Source organism: Sciurus carolinensis, chromosome 2, assembly GCF_902686445.1.
Source record: "Sciurus carolinensis chromosome 2, mSciCar1.2, whole genome shotgun sequence".
Lineage (NCBI taxonomy): Eukaryota > Metazoa > Chordata > Mammalia > Rodentia > Sciuridae > Sciurus > Sciurus carolinensis.
The window spans coordinates 79,441,178-79,461,736 of NC_062214.1; the positions used below are offsets into that span (position 1 = coordinate 79,441,178).

General features: G+C 45.8%; 2 protein-coding genes across 2 annotated transcripts in view; one reads left to right on the top strand and one right to left on the bottom strand.

Moving 5' to 3' along the window:
* Positions 1 to 378: 378 nt before the first annotated feature.
* Positions 379 to 5,257, top strand: Isl2 (ISL LIM homeobox 2). Its single transcript, XM_047535908.1, has 6 exons — positions 379 to 436; positions 1,246 to 1,435; positions 1,731 to 1,993; positions 3,728 to 4,011; positions 4,593 to 4,760; positions 5,141 to 5,257. Exons 1-6 carry the CDS (start codon positions 379 to 381, stop codon positions 5,255 to 5,257), a joined length of 1,080 nt encoding a protein of 359 aa, XP_047391864.1.
* A 5,986-nt stretch (positions 5,258 to 11,243) lies between these two features.
* Scaper (S-phase cyclin A associated protein in the ER) overlaps positions 11,244 to 20,559 on the bottom strand; it is a 484,560-nt gene continuing 475,244 nt past the window's right edge. Inside the window, 3 exon segments of the mRNA XM_047539576.1 lie at positions 11,244 to 12,199; positions 14,621 to 14,672; positions 17,834 to 18,038. Coding sequence (XP_047395532.1) covers positions 12,096 to 12,199; positions 14,621 to 14,672; positions 17,834 to 18,038 — 361 coding nt within the window. The 3' untranslated portion in view covers positions 11,244 to 12,095.

The window sequence follows — 20,559 nt, forward strand, 5'->3', positions numbered from 1 at the left end:
ATCCCTGTAGATTTCGGGGGAGGGGGCTGCGCTCCATTGTTCACTAGGAGCCAATCAGGGTTTGGCCTCTTCTTCCCAGCCAATCTCCCTTCACCCCCGCCTTCCACTCTAACGCACACCGCCCATCAACCCCCTGGTCCCCATCACCTCCCCCTCATCCCCAGCGATTCTGGGGAAGCTTGGTGACGCCATAGGTCCCGCCCCCAGCTCCGGCCTGGGGCGAGTGCGTACTGACGTCATGCTGCGTGCGGGCCGGTGCGGAGTCGTTCCTTCAACTCCGCGGGGCAGGAGGAGTTAGTTAGCAAAGAACAGAGGCTGGGCGCACGACCCCTCTTCCTTCTGCCCCTGGTCGCACACTTTGCGCACATCTCTTTCTGCATGGTGGATATTATTTTTCATTATCCTTTTCTGGGTGCTATGGGGGATCATTCCAAGAGTAAGTCTTTCTGTGTGGGTGTGTATGCGTGTGCTTAATATGCAATATTTCTAATGCAGAAGAATGTTTAGTGGATTCTACAAGTGGCTTCTATTTGACAGGGTACTTGAAGAGGGGAAAAAATAAAACGAGTGCATTTCTCCTTAGGACTGCTTATCCTTTAAAACATTGCTGTTTTGCTTTATAATTAAATACTGTTCCCCAGTCAGATAGGCTGACCTCAGGGTGTGAATTCTGCTTCTGTTTTGCGCTAAGGCAATTAGATTTGATTTAGAGATGTGGGTTTTTGTTTGTTACCTTGTCTTTGAGTCTTTCAAAGCTAGAAAGATTTATCTCGCTTGATCTGAGATATTTAAATTAAGAAATGTCGGAAGGATGATCAGGGACTCCACTGAAAGCTGATGTGTCTCTGTCGGGATAGGAGGGAGTCTCAGTGAGTGGGAATGTGCTGGCGGAAATGCCGGGACATCACCGTTCAGTATTGATGTCGCGTCTTTGGTGCTGAACTATGTATTTACTCTCGTCTCACCCCAGTGCTTAGTTACAAGATATACCGATTCAACGACCGTGTTCAATGAATGTGATAGCGAAAGTATTTGGAGGGGGAGACGAAAAGCCTTCACTAAATCAGAAGATTTTGTTTTTTCGTTTCTAATTTTCTGGACCATTAGAAAGCTCATCTTTTCCTTGCGCTCGCAATTCTTGAAAGAGTGAAAGAACGAGCAGATTGGGTTGGGGCTGGAGTGGCCGAGGACGGCCGGGGTCCGGGCAGCCAGGCCTGACGCGGGCCCTGCGCCCTTCCCCGGCAGAGAAGCCCGGGACCGCCATGTGCGTGGGCTGCGGGAGTCAGATCCACGACCAGTTTATCCTTCGGGTGTCGCCCGACCTCGAGTGGCACGCCGCCTGCCTCAAGTGCGCCGAATGCAGCCAGTACCTAGATGAGACGTGCACGTGCTTCGTGAGAGACGGGAAGACCTACTGCAAGCGGGACTACGTAAGGTGAGGCTGGCGGGAGTTCGGGATTCCGCTACCGCCTGCTGGGGCCGGGCCCGGACTGGGACTCGGGATGGCAGCCCGCCCTCCTGCTCCCACCATGCCCGGGAGAAGGCTGCTCCCACCCCGAGCGCGTGATGCGGCGCATCTCTGGGCCCAGCAGCCCTGCGGGCGGGTCCCCGCAGCCACCAGTGGGCCACAAAGCGTCCCGGGCACGAATCTCCCCGACCCGGTAGCAGCATGGGAGGTGAGGTCGGCTGCATGGCCCACGCTGATGCCTCCGGTGCCTTGGGCCCCGCAGGCTGTTCGGCATCAAATGCGCCAAGTGCCAGGTGGGCTTCAGCAGCAGCGACCTGGTGATGCGAGCGCGGGACAGCGTATACCACATAGAGTGCTTCCGCTGCTCGGTGTGCAGCCGTCAACTGCTGCCCGGAGATGAGTTCTCACTGCGGGAGCACGAACTGCTCTGCCGCGCAGACCACGGCCTCCTGCTTGAGCGCGCCGCGGCCGGCAGCCCGCGCAGCCCCGGCCCGCTCCCCGGAGCCCGCGGCCTGCATCTGCCAGGTAAGCCGTGCGCTCTTGGACTACGTCGCCCGCCTGCGTCGGTGTCAGTGGTGTGTGCGTGTTTGTAGGGGTGCTGTGCTCCTGACCCAAAGTTGCCAATTCCGTGCGGTTCCGTCTGCTGGGACTGTTTTTGTGTATGACTGCGGAACTTTGTGCTAAGAGCCAGGCTGTGTTCCCCTGTGTGAGGCAGACATTGCATGTCATGAGTGTATGAGTTTGGGGAATTGTGAATTGTGTTCCCCGTGACCGGGAATATGTGGGACACAGTGCTGGGAGCAAGTGGAGTGAATGCTAACAGGGGATTTTAAGTGGTGCCTGTCTGAGGGACTCGTGTTTGGAATTTCTTCCAGGAATATGTGCTATTGTAAGAAAGGAAAGATAGGTTCGCCTGGGGGTATGTAAGTAATACAGCTCCTAACTGGGAGCTGGGAAGGCACTCAGCAGTCCGGAGTCCACCAAAGGCCAAACATCCAACAAAGAGATGTCTGTAATTTGTATTTTGAGGCCCAATTTGATGCACAACTTAGTCAAGTGCTTCTTGGAAGGGAGAGAGTATAAGGGCACAACAGTCGCCTGTATCAAAGAGAGCTCTGAGATGTTGTGTCCTAATCAGGAACTGCCTAGAGATGGGGTCTGAGTGTAACCATAGGCAGGTAGAGAAAGTGAGAAACCTTGGGACCCCAGCCCCAGGTAGCTGGTGGCCTATAGCACAGATGTCTAGACCAGGCTGAACCTCTGGATGCTGTGTGGCTTTGCAACTCTTCTCCCCTCTCTGGATCTCTGTTTCTTCCCTATAGAAGGAGGCGATTGGCTGAATGGGCTATTTGTGAATATTTATACGGACCTAGAAGTGCCCAGGGGAACATCAAACAATATAGCATATATCCCTGGATATATAGACCAGGTTTGGATAGGGTTGTGAAACAAAATGAAGCAGATATTGAGTGCATCCCTGTCTGGGATCTGGAAGGGGCTCCCCTTTGTTTGTTTCCAGGCTGTCTGCTGCAGGCTGCAGGCTGCAGGCTGCAGAATTTAGGCTGTTTCCCAGGAATTGAGAGAACCCGAGGCCAATCTAGGAGAGTGCCAGCGTTTTCCACCGCTGGGCCAGGGGAACCTGGAGCCTTGAGAGGGGAGACCTAGGGCTCAGAGGCCCCAAGGCGAGCAAGAAGGAACTGTTCAGGGCTCTGGAGGCCCGTACATGCCCCAGGCCTGGTGTTTGAGACGCATGATGGTGTAGCCCTGTCGAAGTGGGCTCTGAGAGGAGGAAGGGCCCTCACAGGCCCCCAGGAGTGGGAGACCAGTCCCTAGATCCCAAAGTCGCACCTGACTCCGGGTATGCGTAGGTTCCTTTCTCCCTCCAGAGTCCGGGGGCGCTTCCTATCTCTTCCTTCGAAACTCCGACTTCTTTCGGAGGACTTTTTTAGTCCCCTGGGGTCCGAGCGGCTCTCCTAGGGTCCGGTGAGTGGAGAAGGCATAGCCCCGAGCAGTCACTGTGGTCCAGCAGCGGCCTAGCGCTGAACTCCTCAGCCCCGGGAGATCGCTGCAGGGCAGTCCCGGCTGGGAGCGGGGGTGGGGGGAAAGGGGAAAACGCAAAGTTCCTTAGAAGAGAGGAACAATAAACGAAATAAAAGGAAACGAAATCGGACCCTGGAGGGCTGCCGCCGGGAGGTTAGTGTCTTCGGGCGAGTAGGTGACTGCCCTTCGCTCACCTCTCGCCCCACCCTATCCTCGCAGACCCTGGGTCGGGCCGACAGCCCTCACTGCGCCCGCACGTGCACAAGCAGACAGAGAAGACAACCCGCGTGCGGACTGTGCTCAACGAGAAGCAGCTGCACACTCTGAGGACGTGCTACGCCGCCAACCCGCGGCCAGATGCTCTCATGAAGGAGCAACTTGTGGAGATGACCGGTCTGAGCCCGCGGGTCATTCGCGTCTGGTTCCAGAACAAGCGGTGCAAGGACAAGAAGAAATCCATTCTTATGAAGCAGCTGCAGCAACAGCAGCACAATGACAAGACGGTGAGAGGCTGCGCGGTCAGAGGAACTGGTCGGGTGGGGCCTCGGTTCCCACCACATATCTGTGTGCCTTTTCATGGGCGGGCTTTGGGGAGATAAAAGGGAAACTGAACTCTCCAAACGTGTGTTGGTACTACCAGAGCAAGACTTGCCTTGGCGTTTAAGGCTTCCTGATTATCATGTCTGAGATAGGGTCTTCTTGTCCCAGCGGCAGCCTAGAGTTTGGGGTCCTAGGTACAGTGAGGGACCCAGGTGGCATGGGTGTGTGCAGCGCCAGAAAGTTGGTCTGGCGAATTGTGTCTTTTTCTAGGCATGACCCGGTTTGAACACATCCTCTGCATACCTGGAGAGGGATGGGAGCACAGGCTTCTTGCCTTGCGAGGTGGTTGACTCCCAGCACTGACGGGTTGCAGATTTGCAGGCCCCTGGTTATTCCCAGCGGAAAGTAGGGCTCTTCCGCATTCAGTAGGGTGTGCGCCTCTTCCCAAACTTGTGCAAGCCTCAAATCCTGAAGCTGCAGTCTCAGAGGTGGCGGAAAAGGCCATACCTCGCTTGAGCACCCAGTGTCTTTTGCTTGCCCGCAGAGCCTGCAGGGACTGACCGGGACGCCCCTGGTGGCGGGCAGTCCCATTCGCCACGAGAGCGCGGTGCAGGGCAGCGCAGTGGAGGTGCAGACCTACCAGCCTCCATGGAAAGCACTCAGCGAGTTCGCACTCCAGAGTGACCTGGACCAACCAGCCTTCCAGCAGCTGGTGAGGCCCTGCCCTACCGCCCCACCTCGGAATTCTGCGGGTGGGAATTTAGCCACTTAGCTGTGGCGGGAAGGGAGCTACCAATGGGACCAGGGGCTGGGCGACAGCTGTAGGCATTGGGGAGCGTGAAGCGGGTCTTGCAGTCTCACCCTAACCCACGACACGCTCTAACCCAGGACTCCCTGGATTTAAGCGCGCACAGGACAGCAGCGTCCCGCATCCCTGTCCTGGTCCCTTTGCGTGTGACCAGGGACCTGCTTTCCCCTCCGCAGGGCTTGCTCTCAGCCCGTAGCCATCCCCAAGGGGCATTCCCTGACACCGAAAGCACGGTTCTCCGGTGTGGTTCACCCACTTTTTCCTGATTGTCTCCACCGCTCCAGGTCTCCTTCTCCGAGTCCGGTTCCCTAGGCAACTCCTCTGGCAGCGACGTGACCTCCCTGTCCTCGCAGCTCCCGGACACTCCCAACAGTATGGTGCCGAGTCCCGTGGAGACGTGAGGGGGGACCCCTCCCTGCCAGCCCGTGGACCTCGCATGCTCCCTGCATGAGAATCACCCATGCTCAGGCCATTCCAGCTCCGAAAATTCTCTCGCCTTTGTAATTATTATTATTTAAAGAGAGAAGACCAAGAAAAAAAGGTCAGGACAGCCAAAAGCTCCAGGACGCAACCTGCTTTCACCAAGACTGGAGACCCCTGCTCCGAGGACTTTTATTTTTTTCAAAACCAGAATTTGGGATTTACTAGGGTTAGCTCTGCCCTCACCTCTCCCACACTCTACGCCACCACCCACATACCCACCTCGGCGTGGAGACCGTGCAGGGCCCTTTCCGAGCCGGGCGGGTTCTTGCCTCAATCCTGCCTGGCACTGCCAGGCGGCTTCACCCGGGCTCTAGCGGGGGAAAAGGACAGGATAACCCAAAGGAACAGATACTCAATCCCCAAAGCGCATGATTGCTGGGCAAAAGTAGAAACAAGACTTTCCTTAAAAATGTTTAAATTATCAGTCGACGGAGGACAGAGTTGTGTGAGCCTTTGCCGAACAAACAAACGTAAGTTATTGTTATTTATTGTGAGAACAGCCAGTTCATAGTGGGACGAATATTTTGATCTTAATAAAAAATAATCCAATGCCAAGCCGCTCCTGTGTGCTATTGGCGCAGCGGGAGGCTGGACCAACGCAGGTTCAAGGGTTTGTCTCATCTCAAAGAAAATAAGTCACCGCTAAGTAAGCTACCCACATTCCACACCAGGCTCCAGGGCTCACGGTCTGGCTTCGCACCCGGCTGGCCAGCGAGCTTCCGCACCCGCGGGGGGCGGGCCTGGCGGGGATTGGACGTCACGCGGGGGCGGGGCCGTGCGTCTGGAACTGCGCGCGAGCACCAAGGCTCTTCCGGAAGCCGGCATGCGCTCGCAGCCTGCGGCCTCTGGGGGCCTCGCGAAAGAGACACGTGGGCACGTGGGGCCACCTTGTTTGGGCCGGAACCCCTCTGCTCGTCCCAGACTGACTGAATTCAAAGCTCAGGCTCTCGAGGGCGAGTCTCATTCCCTCTCAGCCACATCTCACGCCTGTACCTCCCTTCTCCTAAAGCTGGCCGAGTCTTGGCGCCCTCGGAAGCTGGGGCCTCGGATTCTCGCTGCACTTTAGGCCCGGAGCAGTCGGGCCTTCCTGGCACTTATTCTTGCAGGGGGAGGTTGGAAGCCCAGGGCGCGATGTCCAGCAGCCCTGGCCCTGCAGCCAAGCTGCTAGGCCGGTCCGTGGACCCCGGGCGAACGGGGGGCCCGACCCCGGCCAGATCTGGCGGCCACGATGCCGGGTTCTCCGTACTGTCCCCAAAGTGGATGCGCGACGTGATCAATCTCGCTGCATTTATTAATTCCCCAGTCTAGACAGAGGAGAAGGCCGGGCGGCGGCTCCTTATCTGCATTTGGCATCACCTGCAAGCGATACACTGAAGGAGCCACAACAAGCCCCCGCTAGGATCGCGGCTGCCGGGAAAATAAGTCCACCCAGAACCAGTCTGGCGTGTCCTTGGTTTATTTTCTTTCCAGACCCGAAATGGAGGGGGTAGGAGATGGCCTGGGTGGGAGGGGGCTGGGAATGGCCCCTGGATATGCCGTGCCCAGGTCATTTGGTGTGACATTTCAAACCCTTGCGACTTGTTTTTTTGAAAACGGGTTTTCGTGATCGCAGGAAATAACCGAGAGATACTGAATCTCCAGCAGGCCCCCGGGCAAGCACACACACAAAAACCGGGAGGCTCAGGTTCTACCCTTTGCAAATATTTAACCCTTTGGCAGCCTGGGACAGTTCTTTCCGGAGACCAGCCCTCACTTGGCGGACTCAGGCAGTCTCCAGACTACCAGCCAATCCATTACGATTTCAAGTATCTCTGGCGTCGAGTTTCCATTTCCTTGCCCATAGAGTTTGATGACGCGCAGTGCAACCTTCTTTGTACAGGGTTTGTTTTGTAAGAGGACCACGCCCTAACTGGGTGGTGGACAGTTGCCATCCTAGCCTACGTAAAGGCTAAATGTGCCTGAGGGGCAACTGGATAGAGGAATAGGTGCCTTCTGTTAGAGAGCCTTAAGTTGTGTTCCTGGCCAGAGGCCACTGTGGGTTTTTCAGCAGAACTTTTGGCAGGATTCCGCCATACATACTAATCCACTCCCCACTCCCAACCCCAATGGAGATGGAGAGTTGCTGGCAATTATTGAAAGAAAATGGGAAGAGGTGGGAAAAATGAGCCACGTTTATCTTTTACTTCCTGAAAGCCAAGGTGATGCTAGCACAAATATTAAAGGGAACATTCCCCTTCTTTGGGATTTAGGAAACAGTGCTGCAAACGTAGAGATAAGGGAAGAGATATGCAGAGTTAATGAGGAACAGCTTTACCTCTCAAGTGCCCAGAAACGGTTTTAATAATCAGGGCTAGGTTCTTTGAGGCTTCATTCCCTTAACTTAGACCATTCCATCCCATGCAGAAATACAGATTTCTTCTTTAATCTCCTGACTGTTTATTGGGCTGGGGACTAAACTTCCAATAAATATTACTTTTGAAATCTTTTGATTTATACGGAATATTGGTTTTTCTTTTTTTTTTTTATCAAAAAGGAAACAATAGATTATAGAATAATTTCATTAATCATTAATTAGCTCTGAATTTTTGCTTTTGACAGGCTGCAGTATTTTAATGCTATGAATTGAAATATCTACCTATCTAATTTCAATTATCTTTTCTCTCATCATCCATAGATCATAAACCTAATTCCTCTTCAATATTTATATGAGCGTTCCTTTTTCAAATATTGGGAAATTACCCAAAGTGGTTATTGTATATTAAGGTGCCTGTATCTCTCTATAGTACTGTTTCAAACATAATTTTTCTCTTGTTGCTAGCCACCCAGTAGGTGCATTGTTTTCTATGTGGGTTCCCAGGGAAAGGGTTCATTCTATAGCTTTAGTACAATGGTTCCCTGGTGAGGTGTCAGAGATCTATGGTTGGTTAGTTACCTTAATAAATATCAGTTATACTGGTTCCCAGATCATCTTTAAATATCCTCTGTAATACAGTAGGGATTTCCCAGTAAATTAAATTACCTGTAAAAATTACAAGTGTTGTATTGTACGCTAACTGAACCTTTAACATGGGATACCCAGTTGAGTAGTAAAAACTCAATTCAAGAAGAGACGCCATAGATGGAAAATTGGAGTGAGTTATTTAGCTAGATACATTTCAAAATAAGATTTATCTAATAATTTGAATAGCTCTATGACATTGAGGCAGAAAAGGGATTCCCAGAGATGAAAAAGTTTATGGCACACAATGTAATACATTGAAAGACTGCATAATTCTGGGAAATTCAGTCCCTGTGGCAGTATTCCTAATGAACTTTAATATTTAATGGGTGTGAAACAGAAATCAACCTTTCAGTTTTGAATATAGAATAACTTAAAGCTTGATTTTGTCAGAGCTGCAAAAACTGGTTTAAAAGAGGCATTGTCTAAGAGTGGTCCTCAGAAAATTCGGGATTCTGCCTCTGCTGCCGAGTGCAAGTTTTAAACTACTGCACATTTAGTTAGCCTGTTTTCCCATGTGAGTGTTCACCAAAGACAGCAAGAGAATTAGTTGAATAGCACCGTGCTGGAAAGAGAAAACAATGGATGAATAATTATTTGCAGAGAAGTAAGTTCCCAAAGGAGTCGTGATAAAAGCAGGAAATTCAGAGTTTATTAATCTGATGGAGGGAAGATTAGAGGCTTTTAAATGTGGGTCTGATTGATGTAAAGGTAAACTTTGTTGAAAATACTGAGATGCAGTGCAATAATGAGGATTGTTTGACCAATTATGGAGTAGCACCTTGTTGATGGAGACTGTGCATGGAAGAAGATGCAGACAAATAGAGCTAGACTGAGAATGGCTATGGCAGCAGGAAAGGTCACAAGGAAATAACTTCATTGAGATCCAGATGTGGAGCCGAGTGGGGAGCAGCACAAATTATAAAGCACTTGGGACCCCAGCATCAAAGTTGCCAGAGTGGGGAGTGCCTGGTGAGCCAGCCTTTGGCCACAGTACCTTCTGGTCAAGAAGGTCATAGCTGGAGGGAGTGTGGGTCAGGGAGTGAACGCAGAGGCGAGCAGGAGAGCAGGATATTTAAGTGAAGGTGCGGTTTGAATATAGAAGATTGGAGACCTCAGGGCTGGGTAGCGAGAGAGGAGAAGCAGAAAGGAAAGGGGAAAGAATAGGGAGAGTGAGGAGTAATTTCCCAGATTGAGACTTGAAACTTCCCGAGAGCATGGCAAGGAGACTTGGAAGAAACGACCCAGGTGGTTTTCCCAGATATTCTGGGGAGGGAAGAAGGTGTTTAGGGGAGGCGAAGATGGGGACCTAACTCAACAAGGGCCGGGTTCAGGATTCGAGGTCACAGCTCCCGCGACTGCTAGTATCTGCAGGGCGGGAGAGGCTCCGGGACTGGGCAGGAAGCAGTAGTTCCAACATCCTGTTGGGTGTCGGGAGTGACAAGCCCTGCAGAGCTCCGGGAGAAGCGAGTTGCGGACCGGAGCAGGAAATTCGGTTGGGCAACGGCGCTGGGCGCTCAAATGTCGCTGCTCCCCAGAGTCTTGGGCAGCTTTTACTATTTGACTCAAATTCTGGGCTCTAAAGCTCCGACAAAGTTGTTGCTTTCGCCCCAGCTGTACCCAGTCGGACCAACTTCCCAGGCTGGGTAAATCCAGCTGAGCTCTTTCGCCTCCGCGCAGCGTTGTTCGCCTGTGACCCCTGAGCCTCGGGAGACCCGGGAGGCTGTCCCTGTCCCAGGAGAAATCCTGTGGTGGCACTGCGTTCTCCGCAAATTGGAACAAGATGTACCCGCGTTCACCTGGGAGTCGCGCTCTTCCATCCCGGGAGAGTTTAGAAGTCATAAACCCGGGGGAGTTGGAGCTTAAATCCCGCCGGCTCGGCCAGCGCACATTAAAGAAGGGAACTGGAGACCTCCTGAAACTCGTGGGTCAGGAGTCACCAAGGAGCCCCAGACCTGATCCTCGCCGGCTCCCGGCTGGGTGGGGCCGGGGTTTCGCTCTCTCAAACCCTCACCCCTCCGGGACCAGGGGCAATGAGACCATTCAATTAAATGTTTAATTGCGAATTCTGGTATGGTTTCTGGGAGGTTAATCACAGCTGTCTCAATTATTTATGGCTTTTTGGCAAATATCCCACCAGATAAGAAGTATATTCTATTGGGGAGCGTCTTGCAGGAAGTCTTATAAATACTTGATGATTCCTTTCAGCTACAAGGATCCCGTGCCCACGCCCCGGAGCGCGGGGTCGGCGGGATTCAGAAACTCCTCTCCCGCTAGGGAAGCCGGCGGCGGCTGTGGGTCTGGGAAGAAGCCTTCCGCGACACCTGCCTCCACCCGCTCCGCCGCGCTAGAGCCGGGGGCCGCGGGGACCGGCCTCGGCCTCCCGGTGCGCGGCGCCCGGTCCTGCCGCGCGGCGCTCGGGGTTCTGCGCACCTCGGCCGGCGGCCGGAGTCCTGGGTCCTGCGCGCCACCCGAAGTGGAGGGGCCTCCCGAGGACCGGGATTAGGCACTGACACTCCCCGACGTGGAGTCGAAACTCGCGGGGTGGCAGCCCTGGCCAGGTCGAGGCCCAGAAAACGTCAGGGTCTTACGGCGGCGGGAGGGCCCAGAGCACCAGGAGGACTTCGCCTTTTATCTTTTTTTTTTTTTTTAATCGGACTTATTTTTATTTTCCCTGGATTTGTAAAGTAAAAACAGCATATTCATAACTTGGCAGCTCTGTGAGGTTCCAAAAAGAAGTGTCCCGAATATTAGGTAGGTAAGTTTGCTTTTTACAAAGGTAAAACGTGTTTGCAAGCCCCCCCCCCCCCCCAATAATCTTGCGTTTAATCGTTTTTCGGATCAGTTTTTCCCAACGAGATCTTTTCTCTAGGCAGTGTTGGATTCTTATCTGACAGAAATTATTACTCATGTCACTCAGTGAGGGCTTAGCACTGACCGTCGACTTAAGGTGGAGAAATGATGAGAAGCGATAGGGAAAAGGTCAACATCTCCCAGCCAGGCACTTCTCAAGTCCAGCTGTGAGCGGGGCACAGTATTATTGTCATTGTGACCCTCTGTTTTACTTCTACTTCGGTGTGGCTTCATTTCACAGTTATTTGAGGAAATACTCAAGGGAGATTGATGCTTTCGGATTTTATTCTGGAGAATTTCAGTTCCGCAATACTAACCGAGATCCTCCTCATTTTCTGCTAGAAAAGCTCAGGCAGACCAAGGAATACAACGCTCCGAATTCACTTCCAATACCCCCAAGCGAGTGTGCAGTTAGAATGCAAAAGTTGTAAACGTCTTTGCTCTGAACCTTAAAAAGGAAAATTTAGAGCTGGCAAACTTTAATTAAATCTTTAATTAAGATAACTTAGGAGTTGGAATTAACACTTTTATTTCAAATGTGTACTTCTTTAACACAAAAAGTCAACACTGAAACAGAATAAGTTATTTTATTACAAGGACAAAACTGACTTACTAATTTTGTATCTAATTTTTGCCCATATTACAAATGCAAATTATGTATTATCATAGGATGGAAGTTAAACACACTCCAAAATATTGTGTATAAGTGAAATAAACTTGCAAAATTAGGAAGAATATTAAAGTATCTACAGTCATTATAAATAGTGCAAAGTATATACCATATCTACACTGTAGGGGGAGAGTATAAACACATGAGAAGAAGTTTCTTAAGGAACAGTTAGAACGTTTGTTTGAACAATTTAAAATATTAACAAGGTACTCAAACACAGAACCAAACAAAACATTTATTTTTTCTCTTTTTTCAAGAAAAACTGTCGAGCTTCTTCCCAGGCCTGCTGAGGAAATCTGTTAGCCAGTTCAAGATAGTCTTCGGAACCAAGGCATTTTCCTGAGAGGGACAGAAAAAGAGACTAAAGAATTAAATTAAAAAGAGCTATATTCTTTGCAGTTTAAGAAATTAAACTTATTTTAATTAGTACAAAGCACATATCACTTCAAATAAATCATAATACATTTCATGTGAATAAGGTGACTGATCTATCTCTATACCCACCTATCTGTAGTATAAAATATATTTTACCACAGTTCAGTTTGTGCTTCCAGAATATTGAGACATTAACCCATATGTAAAACCTATGGAAAAAATTGTTTTTGGACTCCAGAATTAATAATCAGGGAAAATAAGTACATGAACAAAATAAAAAAGCCATATATCTATCTTTAAATCTGTATGTAACTGGTGACTTTTTTTTTTTTAGTAAATAGAACCCATGGACTCACACATACTAGGCAAGAGCTCACACCCCCAGCCCAAATGATATCTGTTTTCTAAAGCAGTGTATAACATATGAATTTAGTTTAATATAACTTTAAAATTGTCCAAATCTGGCATTCAGCTGCCATCTAACAGCAGAGGGAATGATTAGGAGTTCCACTGGCCAGTGATATAGGTAAAGCAAACAATCTCATAGCCAGGAGTCATGGAGTAGTGGGCATTTGAAAACAAGATGTTTCCTCTGCAGTGAGAATGTGGAGCTCCCAGAATTTGCTTTTACACTCGGAGGTTTACCTGGGCAATGAACTCAAAATGTCTTGAGACAGTTTATGGGGACTTAATTTAAGCAAAAAGAGGACAGATGTTCAAGATGCAAACTGGCTAGGTGGTAAGATTTTTTTTTTTTAATCAAGTAAGCATAATATGAGCTGTAGTTTAGGCAGTGTTGACTCTTTCAGAAGAAAGCACAGACCAACTGCTCATTTGTTGTTCTGCGAGTGAACAGAGCTTTTCTGCCTGAGCTTTTCTAGCAGAAAATGAGGAGGATCTCGGTTAGTATTGTGGAAATGAAATTCTCCAGAATAAAATCTTTCCCCTGCTGTAACTGGGGAAAGCATGAAAACCACAGAAGGAGGTCCTTTGGAAAAGAAAGAAGGTTGAGACTTCTAGGCCCACTAAGCAGATGGAGGCAGCTTCTGGGGACTGCACCTTCTAGATATGCCACAAATGGTGACTCGTCTTTTTTGGGCAGGAGAAAGAGTAAAGAAAGAAGGTTTATGTCTTACGGGCAAAAAATAAAAATAAATAAAATAAATATAATTTCTGTACAATTAAAAATAACGTTATTAGAATTTTTTTCTAAGTACTTACATATATTCAAAAATGTAAAAATCGTAAGAAATAGTTAAAAGTTATGCTGATTTTTCTCAATATCTTTTTAAAAAAGGCTGTGACTGAGTCAGGGCAGAACTGAACTTGCACACTAATTCTGGCTTAGGCAAATGGTACTGATTATGATGTTGACTTGAATTTCTGAAGAGCTGCATAGCTTTCTGTTTACTGAGTACCTGAGTCAACAACACATGACATTTTTTCATGATACTGTAACAGCTTTAGTACTTTACAATACCTACCCACTGTAGATGACATATATATGTGTGTGTGTGTGTGTGTGTGTGTGTGTGTGTGTGTGTGTGTCTGAGAGAGAGAGAGAGAGAGAGAGAGCGCACACACGCATGAGAGCAAGTGCTCAAGGTTTCTCCAAGGGATTCTGAGTGGGCATGTCAGAGGGGCCTCCTGGGAGGTGGGATTCTGAACAAATACTTCAAACATTATCAAACTAATGGAAGAAATGGGGAAAATCTTGACTAGGGTCTTATATTAATTAACTAGAGATACTACCATGACAGCCAAACACAGACCAAATTGTACTTATCAATTACAGTCTGGGTGGCAGAATATTTAAAAAATAAAAAATGCAGTTTAAAATTCTAAATTGTTGACTCTGGCTACAGGAAAACTCCTCAGTGGGAACAATACAGGGAAAAAAAGCACATAAATATTTTGGTCCCTGAACTCTGCTAATTTAATGGCTTTTCCCAGGTAAAACAATAGTTTTTGATTAAAAAGTTCAAGTACTTGAATTTAGGAGGGATATAAGGGCTACTGTCACTAAAAACTTTACTCTGAACATGGATAGAGAACCAAACCTATGTGATTCCAGCATTCATATGAGCAACGTAGGCCAATGTTAATGATATGATTATCTTCTGCATTACAAAGCGGTTCTTTAGTGGTTATTCACTATTTAGTATATTTGCCTGCGGTAAGAATACAAAAATGTTCTCTGCTTTTCTTTTACTTCCATAGATTTCTCTGCATATTATTCTGTCCTTGGGCTTTATGACAAAATCGATTTCTTTACTCACATCTAAACTTCAAGTACTAAATTAATTTTTTCAACAGTTCCAGAAAAGAGGGTGCAAACATGTCCATTTGGTTAACACATGAAATATAGTTTCAATAAGGACGTACCTTTGGGCTGGTAACACTGGTTATCTGCCTGACCTGGAGCCTGTGCAAAATCCTGTGTGAGAAGAGAAGTTGCTTTTATACAAAGACCCTGAATAGAGCTTCACTGAGGGAAGCTTTAAATATACTTCTGATTCATGTAACCACTTTTGCACGCATAATCTGGAACCCCTACATAAAAGCTAAAGAAAGTGATGTTACATAGTCCAGGTTCTCATAAATTTAAAACAAACAGTGATGACTTACATCATGCTAAATACTACCAGGGGCCAGGTTGTTGCTCACTTTGGAAACTACAACTTCATACCTAGTAAATCTAAAACTTAAGCCAATTACGATCTTAAACTACTGACTGATTTTTTTCAGACTTTTGTTAAAAAAAAGTACAAATAAATCTGGGTGTGCGTGTGCAAACCTATAAACTCAGAGATTCAGGAAGCTGAGGCTGGAGGATTGAAAATTTGAGGCCTGTATCAGCAACTTAGTGAGCCTCCACCTCAAAAAAAAAAAAAAAAAAAAAAAAAAAGGACTGAAAATGTTGCTCAGTAGTAGAGTGCCACAGATTCAATCCCCAGTAAAGCAAAAAAACAAAAACCAATGCAAAAACAAACCAATTAGCCAACAAAAACAAATATAACGATCCTTATGGGTGTTCTGCAGCTAAAATTTTTTTTTTTTTTTAATTCTGGGGATTGAACCTAGGACCCAATGACTGCTGGCCAAATACTCCTTCACTGAGCTAAATCTCTTACCCTTTATGCTTTTTGTTTTGAGACAGGGTCTCACAAAGTTGCCTAGGCTGGCTTCAAACTTGTGATCCTCCAGTCTCAGCCTCTCTCGTAGCTGGGATTATAGATGTGTGCAACTGTGCTTGGCTTCAGCTAAATATTAAAGTCTGGCAATTTTACTTTTAGATAGAAAATGAAAAATGTAGAATATAATATGTAAATCTTTAGAATTTGCAACAAACCATCAGCTCCTGTTTTAATATCCTTTTCTATTGATAATTTAATACATGGGGACATTGAAGAACCATTTTATAAACTAAATCCAATATATTGTCATTCTCTTGAACATATTTATAGAAAAAAAACTTGATTTAACTTCACTAATTTAATATGTTAAACAAAAAGCAATATGTGAAATTTTTATAGGATCTGCAAAAAAGTTTGTTAGAAGTACTTTGTGATCAATATCATATAAAAATAGGAAAAACATATGACCTTTAGATTCTGATATCATTTATACTTTTATCAGTTGTTTTTTAAGCACCTGAAAGCGTGAGGAGCATAGTTGGCATAGATGCACAACTGTCTTTCCTCAACATCATTTTTGGTTGAGGACTCTGCATTCATGCCATGGAAAGCCACATATCACCTTCTTGCAGTCCCTGGCCCTTGATTCCACCTTACTGTTCTCTATAGCACTTACCATCATCTGACAGACTATTTGTTTTTATTTATTTATTTATTTATTTTTGTTTAAGGAAATATCTGTGAAGAAAGGAGCTTTAATTTTTTTTATTTTAATTGCTGTAGTCCCAATGCCTACAGCAGGGCCCAGTACACAGTATACATGCATAAGTTACCTGCTAAATGCAAGAATGAATAATATGAATGAAAGAGATGACATTTAAAAAATTCTCTATAATGTATTTTTATTTAACTTAATCATAAGGTGCTAAGAATGTATGAAGAATCCTCTGTTGATATGATGGTTATTACTATCATTTTTGGGGGTTTTTTTTGGTTACTGGGACTTGAACCCAGGAGTGCTCTACCATTCAGCTACCTCATGAGCACCCCCCCTTTTATTTTTGCATATCGGGGATTGAACTCAGGGGCACACAACCACTGAGCCACATCCTAGCCCTATTTTGTATTTTATTTTAGAGATAGGGTCTCACTGAGTTGCCTAGTGTCTTGCTTTTGCTCAGACTGGTTTTGAACTTGTGATCCTCCCGCCTCAGCCTCAGCTGCTGGGACTACAGGTATGTGGCACTGTGCCTGGCCTCATAAGCCCCGAGACTTATCTGGAGCTTGTGAGCCTCCTAGTTCAGACTTCTGAGTCTCTGGGAATACAGGCATGTGCCACTGTGTCTGGCTGTACTATAAATTTAATTGAGATTTTAATTTATTCCTAAGACAGTTTGAAAATCCATACATGTAGATCTGAATGTCTGACTTGAAAACATTTTCAGAAAATGGAACCCAGAGTCATATATAATAATCTGAAAATAAGACATTTATAAATGTAATTGACTTAGTTGTGTTTATTAATTGATGATCTAACAGAGGGTAGTTCAGAAAATGTAAACTACTAATTAAAGAAGGGTTGGGGAACTCATTAGCCAACCTTTGTATTTTCCAAGCAGCTGGGCACTATCACCCTCTTTTCACGGTGGTAATGTATATTAGCCAGAATACAGAACAATACTACAGAATTCTGCTTTCTGTTTCACTATTATGAAGAACGAAAAGCAATGTCTACTAATCATATATGTATCAAGGAGCAAAAACAATGATTTTATAGTGGAACATTTGAAAGATAATGGGATATTTTCAGAAAATAAAGATGTACAATAACACAAAAATCAGTTATTAGCAAATGTTAAAGAATAGTCACCTTGATATCTCTGTTGTCAGTTGACTGAGTTAATTTATATATGGCAGTATTACTTTGCTATAGCACTGATTCTACAGCACCATAAGGCTGTACTTAAAAGTTTTAGATTAAAAAATGCAATACAACAGGCTTTTATTCACCCCTCCTGGAATGCACATATGTGAGAATCACATTTTAAAAATTACGAATAAACCAAGTTGTAATTGATTTTTCCTTAGCAACTGTTACCCGTTCCCTGTAGCTAGAGTGAAAGCAAGATAAATACAACAGTCAAAGCTGTAAAGAAGTCTATGGTCTTTAAAACACATTTTCTAAGTATGGTTTTCCATTTCATTAGTGGCAAAAACATCCTTTCCTTGCAGTTCTCCAGGTAGAAATTATTTAACTCAATCCCAGTTCTATTAATGAGATTTTAGAAACTATCCTGATATTTAAGAAATTAATTTTTAAGCACAGAAACTGGTCAAGTTTTTCAAAGATAAGAATAAACAACTTTTTCAAAGGAAAGAATAAACAGTTGATTCACTTTTGCTTTCAACTGCAGTAAGTTTATATATAAAGCCAGAGAATTCGGCATAATGTAGGAGGTACCTGAATGAACGTGGCCAGTAAAACACAGCTCATTTCTTGCTCCAGAATGATCTTGTTCTGAAGGTTGTTGTAACAAGCAGCAATGAGTGAAGGGAACAGCACTTTGATCAGCCGTGGGTCACTGAAATATTGGAAGGGCAACTGGCAGAGCTTCTGCAGCACCGTGGGATGGCGGCCCGACTGCACGATTACCTGTGACAAAGGAGGAGCACAGGTCTACTGCCAAGAGCCCCAGTAACACACCCCTCATGTCCCCCTCCACCCAGTCAGTCAGAACCATAGGGGAACATGCTGAGGGAGAGTGAAGAAAAACAAAGGCTCCGAACTCCTTAATGGAGTTTAATTTAAGTGATATTTTAAGTGATATTTGAATAGCAGAAAATTAAAAATCTCCTTTCCCAATTTGAGGAGAAGATTCCAAAAGTTTGTAGCCATTAAAAAATTATAATCCATGATGAAGGGTGCAGTTTCCATGGAGAGAGATGCCTATGAAATGGATTCAGAATACGAGCTGCTTTAACAAAGCACTCCCCGCCCCCTGAGAGGATAGTAGCCCTATTCCTTAAAACCTGCAAAGAGCTCACCCACAAGAAGTAGGATACTCTCTCCCGTGGCCCTGCCCACTGCTGTCTTCCCTTAGCCTAGCTCACTGAATGCAGAGAGATCGATTCCGTATGGAGGCAAAAAACAGAAAGCAAAGGGGACTGACTGTAAGGGGAATAGGAACTGTTTCAGTAAAGCACAGGCACCAAAAACTCCAACCCATACTTATCTTTGTTTTCATCAGTGCCACTGAATCTAAAAGGAGAATTGTTTACATAAATGAGACTGTTGTCTTGAAACAGTCTAGGTTTACAACTGTGTACATTTTAAGAAATAGGGCAAGGCAATTAATGGGTTTGCAAGGAAGCTCTCCTGATTCAATCCCTAGGCCTACATGATAAACTAAGAAATGTCAAAATCAGATCTGTTTCAAGTAACTTTGATTAGATAGTTCTAATATGAAAGAGCTGGGTGACCCAAAGTCCACTTCATGGTACAGGAGGAAGCTCTGAGAAGGTTAGGAACACTGTAAAATCTAAGGTCAGGACTGTAAATTGTACTTGGAAAAACACAATTTTACAGGTACACACCCAGACAGGACTGCTTTCAAATTAAAACCAGAAGGACAGAATGAAACAGCAGAGGCAGGAGAAACATAAATTATAGGGATTTACAAGTTTTCAAAGTACTTTTAACAATACTTTAAGAACATACTCTTAGATGATAATGCAGTTTGGTTTAAGAACAAAATCAACAAAGTAATAGTTCACATATTTTTGTTCAATAGCTAAAATGACATCAAAAACCTTTAGAGAATGTTGATAGGGACTTGTTAATACCTTCAAATCCGAAAGGAATTTTAAAGACTTGCATTATGTGACAATTCCACACATGGTTATGTGCTGCCACTTCTGACGTGGCTGAGAAGAGTGTGCCCTATCATTTACTTTGTTGATAATGCATTTATTTAAGTCTTATCTTAATTATTAGCTACATATTTTGTAACACAGTCAAATGGTCACGACTTTAGAATTTATAAAGATTCCATTATTAGAAGTCTTTTAATTCCTCTTTGGACAAAAATTAAGAAAAATTTTTTTCTTTGAAATGCTATGTTAAAATGCTATCATTGGATGATTTGCTAATTGAGAAGATATTAAACTGACCAATCTGGCTGGCATTGGCACAATGTTAACTCAAAGACATCAACTCCTGTTTTCTGGTAAATGAGCAGAGAATGTAAGAGATTCATCAGAACTTACTCTACTTGGCCTCCTGAAGGAGAGAACAGTACTAATTATCTGTTGCCAGTGTATGGAGTGAATTTACAGATAGTGAGATGACCTGCCAGTGGTCACTACTTTTAAAACCCTGGTTTGTAGAAGATACAAATGAATGTAGGCAGTTTGGTTACCTTGGGGCTAAGAAGTTCTACTCATAGGACCACCCTATGACATGTTACCAAGTTACATGTAAGGAGTCTATGAGGGCTTGGAAGATCCCGATCCAGTTTGGGCTTGGCTGTAAGCCAGAGTGGAACATCTAGTTAGTAATGTCCTCTGAACCACATTTCAGACATTGTGGAAGAGATGCAATCAGGAGGTGCAGGCATGGGCCAACCTGTAGCATTGAGATTTGGTGGGTTAATTCATAAGGGCAGAGGGGTGGCAGGTGGATGTCAGGGGCATGAATAGTCGGCTGAATTAGGCTGAGCACTTCCCTTTGGGGCAGGGAAACAAGTCTAGGAATGCAGACATCCTGAGTTTGATGCTTAAGGCTTTAAGCACCAAGAAAGAGTTTCCTGAGGGGCTTTTGAAAGATTGGACTGGAGGATGAGGGAAGGTCTCAGTTTTGTGTAAAGTACATAGAAGCATTCTTCAAGCTTTCCTGGAGCCATTCTTGTTCATTTTTTGGAGAAAGAAGACCAGGGTCATAATTTCATAGTTTCCAAAGAAGGGCATCATTTACCTCAATGCCCTGTGGACCACTATTTTTTTCTCTTGTATCATTGGTGAGAGGCTGTATGGAGGGGTGGAGGAGGGAGAGACAGACCCATGGCTACTATTCCTTTTTTGGAACTATCAATAATTCTGGAAGTAGTAGTTTTAGAAAAAATAAGATGGAGCTGGCACAAGGCATGCTCCTGTAATCTCAGCGACTTGAAAAAGGAAAGCTGCATACTG

Excerpts from the sequence above, each read along its gene's own strand:
- Isl2 (XM_047535908.1), top strand. The coding sequence starts at position 379 with ATGGTGGATATTATTTTTCATTATCCTTTTCTGGGTGCTATGGGGGAT. Across the intron at positions 437-1,245 it reads TATGGGGGATCATTCCAAGA|AGAAGCCCGGGACCGCCATG; the intron begins GTAAGTCTTTCT and ends CTTCCCCGGCAG. Across the intron at positions 4,012-4,592 it reads AGCAGCACAATGACAAGACG|AGCCTGCAGGGACTGACCGG; the intron begins GTGAGAGGCTGC and ends GCTTGCCCGCAG.